General features: G+C 36.5%; 1 protein-coding gene across 30 annotated transcripts in view; it reads right to left on the minus strand.

Annotated features, from left to right (window-relative positions):
* The window catches only part of msrb3 (methionine sulfoxide reductase B3), a 56,146-nt gene extending 54,461 nt beyond the window's left edge, over positions 1-1,685 (minus strand). For 26 of the 30 annotated variants that reach the window (XR_011666803.1, XR_011666790.1, XR_011666801.1 and 23 more), the window contains exon 1: positions 1,300-1,681. Coding sequence is in view for 1 of the 30 variants with exons in the window: in XM_071331647.1 (XP_071187748.1) it covers positions 1,300-1,381 (82 nt within the window). In the remaining 29 variants the exon portion in view is untranslated. Of the gene's footprint in view, positions 1-1,299 lie in introns of all 30 variants that reach the window. The other 4 variants (XR_011666805.1, XM_071331648.1, XM_071331652.1 and 1 more) reach the window with 4 other exon arrangements.
* Between the last annotated feature and the right edge of the window lie 4,532 nt (positions 1,686-6,217).

Below are 6,217 nucleotides of genomic sequence, written 5' to 3' on the forward strand. Positions count from 1 at the left end.
ACGGCCATATATCCATGTTACAGCGCTTGTTTAGGGAAGACAGCGGTGACCACCTGGGATAATTAGCATGCTTTAAACACCTGTGCGTAAACTAACTGAGGAGGAAGTGCAGTCACCTGGAGACAGCTTATGGATCTGGGCTACACTGCCACAGTAAGTAGATGTTACGCTGATATAAAAGATAAGGGGCATATTAGCATATGATTGGAAAAATGTTTCACAAGCAATGTTTACTGACGTTTCTAAATGTTAAAACACAGCGTGGAAATTATAGTTTCCCCTCAGCCAACCTCAACACCCTACGGATAACCTAGTAACGTTAACTATGTAGGTCGGTAAGGTCGATCCTTATCAGACATCTCATGGATGGTCTGACCATAGAATAATTCTCATTCTAGAATTTGTGTGAATATTTATTATGGGTTTGACTGACATCCAACTCAAGGTGAACCACCACTTACACATGATGAATTAACTCTCAGCCAGTCAATAATACGAATAGAATACAGTAGGCGTATGTTCCAGATTCCGTTCTATTATGTTCCAGATTCCGTTCTATTATGTTCTAGATTCCGTTCTATTATGTTCTAGATTCCGTTCTATTATGTTCCAGATTCTGTTCTATTATGTTCCAGATTCCGTTCTATTATGTTCCAGATTCCGTTCTATTATGTTTTAAATGCCCATGCCATATTACCAACTATGCTTATAACGGAGGCTGTAGTGAATGAACTGACATTAACCCTGGTTCGAGCTATTCCTAGTACCGTTTAGCCTTCATAAGCAAAGGCTGACAAGTGCGTCATGTTAAAAATGCGATCGGTTACAGTCATTATAGACTACAGTCAAGTGGTCAGCTCTTCTGTAACGTTTGGTCTAGTAACATAACTAGCTATGTTGCTACTGTATCCGATTACACTGACGCTGGATACAACATTTGTTCACCTTTTTAATATAATGTATCCGCCAAGAACTGTTGCCACGTTTAAGTGAGAATGTCGTTACAGCAAAGATAACATTGTAGCCTGCACGTGCATGACTGTGTATTAGAACTAAATAGGCTATTTCAGCAACTGGTGTCTCACTCAAAACTACCCTGTATTGTTAGCTATCAAATGACAAGGACATTGTTTGTTATGGACAGTGGACGGTCAACAAGCGCCACTTTCCCGAGCAGAAAACTCTGGAAACAAAATGACATTTAAAAACAACACGACAATCTTTACACAGACTCCAATATTTATCATGCCATTGCAACAGTTAATAAATAAACTACGAATCGAAATGTCGTTCACATACCTGTAAAAAGTAGCAGGGACAACAAAGTAACGCAGATCGTCAACCCACTGGCAGACCTGCGGTCCGTCCCGTGTCCGTGCATCAGCTGTGAACACAACTCAGTGAGACTAGAGAAACGGAGAACACACCGCTGGCCTGTCTGAGGGGTTGTCACTATCTGGCCAAGCTGCAAAACCCGGAAGTTCTACAATTTATCTTCTTTAAAAATCGGATTTCAAAACTAACGCTAATATTAACCATACTCCTAAACGTGTGCCTGACCTACGCTTAAATGACGAGCAAAAAGCGAATTGACGTCTTCATACATTTTCACGTTTTATTCCAATTTCGACTTTGCAGCTTGGCACTATAGTGGGAGCTGTCTACTGTGGACTTCTTAGTTAGGTAATGACTGGTGCATTGTGGGATAGATTCCAGCGCCACAGGCACATATCTCCAAATATGAACAAGAACAAAATCAGATTACGCGAAATTGAGTCCATACAGTAGGATCAAATCAAACTAGCAGTCTATTTAAATGAGTTATTTTACTACTGGCTCTCATTCCTGGAAACATGATGGACTATTACAATGGATTGTTACTACAGCAGATTGGAATGCGAGTCCAATGAGAGAAATAGAATAGCATAGCACTGTTAGAATAGTGAGTTAGAATAGAATATAGTTAGAATAGCACGTTAGAATAGAATATAGTTAGAATAGCATAGCACTGTTAGAATAGAGTTAGAATAGCATAGCACTGTTAGAATAGAATAGCACTGTTAGAATAGTGAGTTAGAATAGCATAGCACTGTTAGAATAGTTAGAATAGCATAGCACTGTTAGAATAGAATAGCACTGTTAGAATAGTGAGTTAGAATAGCATAGCACTGTTAGAATAGCATAGCACTGTTAGAATAGAGTTAGAATAGCATAGCACTGTTAGAATAGTGAGTTAGAACAGCATAGCACTGTTAGAATAGCATAGCACTGTTAGAATAGGGAGTTAGAATAGCATAGCACTGTTAGAATAGTGAGTTAGAATAGCATAGCACTGTTAGAATAGTGAGTTAGAATAGCATAGCACTGTTAGAATAGAGTTAGAATAGCATAGCACTGTTAGAATAGAGTTAGAATAGCATAGCACTGTTAGAATAGTGAGTTAGAATAGTGATAGCACTGTTAGAATAGTGAGTTAGAATAGCATAGCACTGTTAGAATATAGTTAGAACAGAACAGCACTGTTAGAATAGAGTTAGCATAGCACTGTTAGAATAGTGAGTTAGAACAGCATAGCACTGTTAGAATAGATTTAGAACAGCATAGCACTGTTAGAATAGTGAGTTAGAACAGCATAGCACTGTTAGAATAGTGAGTTAGAACAGCATAGCACTGTTAGAATAGTGAGTTAGAATAGCATAGCACTGTTAGAATAGCATAGCACTGTTAGAATAGAATAGCACTGTTAGAATAGTGAGTTGGAATAGCATAGCACTGTTAGAATAGAGTTAGAATAGCACTGTTAGAATAGAATAGCACTGTTAGAATAGTGAGTTAGAATAGCATAGCACTGTTAGAATAGCATAGCACTGTTAGAATAGAATAGCACTGTTAGAATAGTGAGTTGGAATAGCATAGCACTGTTAGAATAGAGTTAAAATAGCACTGTTAGAATAGAATAGCACTGTTAGAATAGTGAGTTAGAATAGCATAGCACTGTTAGAATAGTGAGTTAGAATAGCATAGCACTGTTAGAATAGCATAGCACTGTTAGAATAGCATAGCACTGTTAGAATAGAATAGCACTGTTAGAATAGTGAGTTAGAATAGCATAGCACTGTTAGAATAGTGAGTTAGAATAGCATAGCACTGTTAGAATAGTGAGTTAGAATAGCATAGCACTGTTAGAATAGTGAGTTAGAACAGCATAGCACTGTTAGAATAGTGAGTTAGAACAGCATAGCACTGTTAGAATAGTGAGTTAGAACAGCATAGCACTGTTAGAATAGTGAGTTAGAATAGCATAGCACTGTTAGAATAGTGAGTTAGAATAGCATAGCACTGTTAGAATAGTGAGTTAGAATAGCACTGTTAGAATAGTGAGTTAGAATAGCATAGCACTGTTAGAATATAGTTAGAATAGCATAGCACTGTTAGAATAGTGAGTTAGAACAGCATAGCACTGTTAGAATAGTGAGTTAGAACAGCATAGCACTGTTAGAATAGTGAGTTAGAACAGCATAGCACTGTTAGAATAGTGAGTTAGAACAGCATAGCACTGTTAGAATATAGTTAGAATAGCATAGCACTGTTAGAATAGTGAGTTAGAACAGCATAGCACTGTTAGAATAGTGAGTTAGAACAGCATAGCACTGTTAGAATAGTGAGTTAGAACAGCATAGCACTGTTAGAATAGTGAGTTAGAATAGCATAGCACTGTTAGAATAGTGAGTTAGAACAGCATAGCACTGTTAGAATAGTGAGTTAGAACAGAATAGCACTGTTAGAATAGTGAGTTAGAATAGCACTGTTAGAATAGTGAGTTAGAACAGCATAGCACTGTTAGAATAGTGAGTTAGAACAGCATAGCACTGTTAGAATAGTGAGTTAGAACAGCATAGCACTGTTAGAATAGTGAGTTAGAACAGCATAGCACTGTTAGAATAGTGAGTTAGAATAGCATAGCACTGTTAGAATAGTGAGTTAGAATAGCATAGCACTGTTAGAATAGTGAGTTAGAATAGCATAGCACTGTTAGAATAGTGAGTTAGAACAGCATAGCACTGTTAGAATAGTGAGTTAGAACAGCATAGCACTGTTAGAATAGTGAGTTAGAACAGCATAGCACTGTTAGAATAGCATAGCACTGTTAGAATAGGGAGTTAGAATAGCATAGCACTGTTAGAATAGTGAGTTAGAATAGCATAGCACTGTTAGAATAGTGAGTTACAATAGCATAGCACTGTTAGAATAGAGTTAGAATAGCATAGCACTGTTAGAATAGAGTTAGAATAGCATAGCACTGTTAGAATAGAATAGCACTGTTAGAATAGTGAGTTAGAACAGCATAGCACTGTTAGAATAGTGAGTTAGAATAGCATAGCACTGTTAGAATATAGTTAGAACAGAACAGCACTGTTAGAATAGAGTTAGCATAGCACTGTTAGAATAGTGAGTTAGAATAGCATAGCACTGTTAGAATAGCATAGCACTGTTAGAATAGCATAGCACTGTTAGAATAGAATAGCACTGTTAGAATAGATTTAGAACAGCATAGCACTGTTAGAATAGTGAGTTAGAACAGCATAGCACTGTTAGAATAGATTTAGAACAGCATAGCACTGTTAGAATAGTGAGTTAGAACAGCATAGCACTGTTAGAATAGTGAGTTAGAACAGCATAGCACTGTTAGAATAGTGAGTTAGAATAGCATAGCACTGTTAGAATAGAATAGCACTGTTAGAATAGTGAGTTGGAATAGCATAGCACTGTTAGAATAGAGTTAGAATAGCACTGTTAGAATAGAATAGCACTGTTAGAATAGTGAGTTAGAATAGCATAGCACTGTTAGAATAGAATAGCACTGTTAGAATAGTGAGTTGGAATAGCATAGCACTGTTAGAATAGAGTTAAAATAGCACTGTTAGAATAGAATAGCACTGTTAGAATAGTGAGTTAGAATAGCATAGCACTGTTAGAATAGAATAGCACTGTTAGAATAGTGAGTTAGAATAGCATAGCACTGTTAGAATAGTGAGTTAGAATAGCATAGCACTGTTAGAATAGTTAGAATAGCATAGCACTGTTAGAATAGCATAGCACTGTTAGAATAGAATAGCACTGTTAGAATAGTGAGTTAGAATAGCATAGCACTGTTAGAATAGTGAGTTAGAATAGCATAGCACTGTTAGAATAGTGAGTTAGAATAGCATAGCACTGTTAGAATAGTGAGTTAGAACAGCATAGCACTGTTAGAATAGTGAGTTAGAACAGCATAGCACTGTTAGAATAGTGAGTTAGAACAGCATAGCACTGTTAGAATAGTGAGTTAGAATAGCATAGCACTGTTAGAATAGTGAGTTAGAATAGCACTGTTAGAATAGTGAGTTAGAATAGCATAGCACTGTTAGAATATAGTTAGAATAGCATAGCACTGTTAGAATAGTGAGTTAGAACAGCATAGCACTGTTAGAATAGTGAGTTAGAATAGCATAGCACTGTTAGAATAGTGAGTTAGAATAGCATAGCACTGTTAGAATAGTGAGTTAGAATAGCATAGCACTGTTAGAATAGTGAGTTAGAATAGCATAGCACTGTTAGAATAGTTAGAATAGCATAGCACTGTTAGAATAGCATAGCACTGTTAGAATAGAATAGCACTGTTAGAATAGTGAGTTAGAATAGCATAGCACTGTTAGAATAGTGAGTTAGAATAGCATAGCACTGTTAGAATAGTGAGTTACAATAGCATAGCACTGTTAGAATAGAGTTAGAATAGCATAGCACTGTTAGAATAGAGTTAGAATAGCATAGCACTGTTAGAATAGAATAGCACTGTTAGAATAGTGAGTTAGAACAGCATAGCACTGTTAGAATAGTGAGTTAGAATAGCATAGCACTGTTAGAATATAGTTAGAACAGAACAGCACTGTTAGAATAGAGTTAGCATAGCACTGTTAGAATAGTGAGTTAGAACAGCATAGCACTGTTAGAATAGATTTAGAACAGCATAGCACTGTTAGAATAGTGAGTTAGAACAGCATAGCACTGTTAGAATAGTGAGTTAGAACAGCATAGCACTGTTAGAATAGTGAGTTAGAATAGCATAGCACTGTTAGAATAGCATAGCACTGTTAGAATAGAATAGCACTGTTAGAATAGTGAGTTGGAATAGCATAGCACTGTTAGAATAGAGTTAGAATAGCACTGTTAGAATAGA

The sequence above is a fragment of the Salvelinus alpinus genome, chromosome 11, assembly GCF_045679555.1.
Source record: "Salvelinus alpinus chromosome 11, SLU_Salpinus.1, whole genome shotgun sequence".
Taxonomy (NCBI): Eukaryota; Metazoa; Chordata; class Actinopteri; order Salmoniformes; family Salmonidae; genus Salvelinus; species Salvelinus alpinus.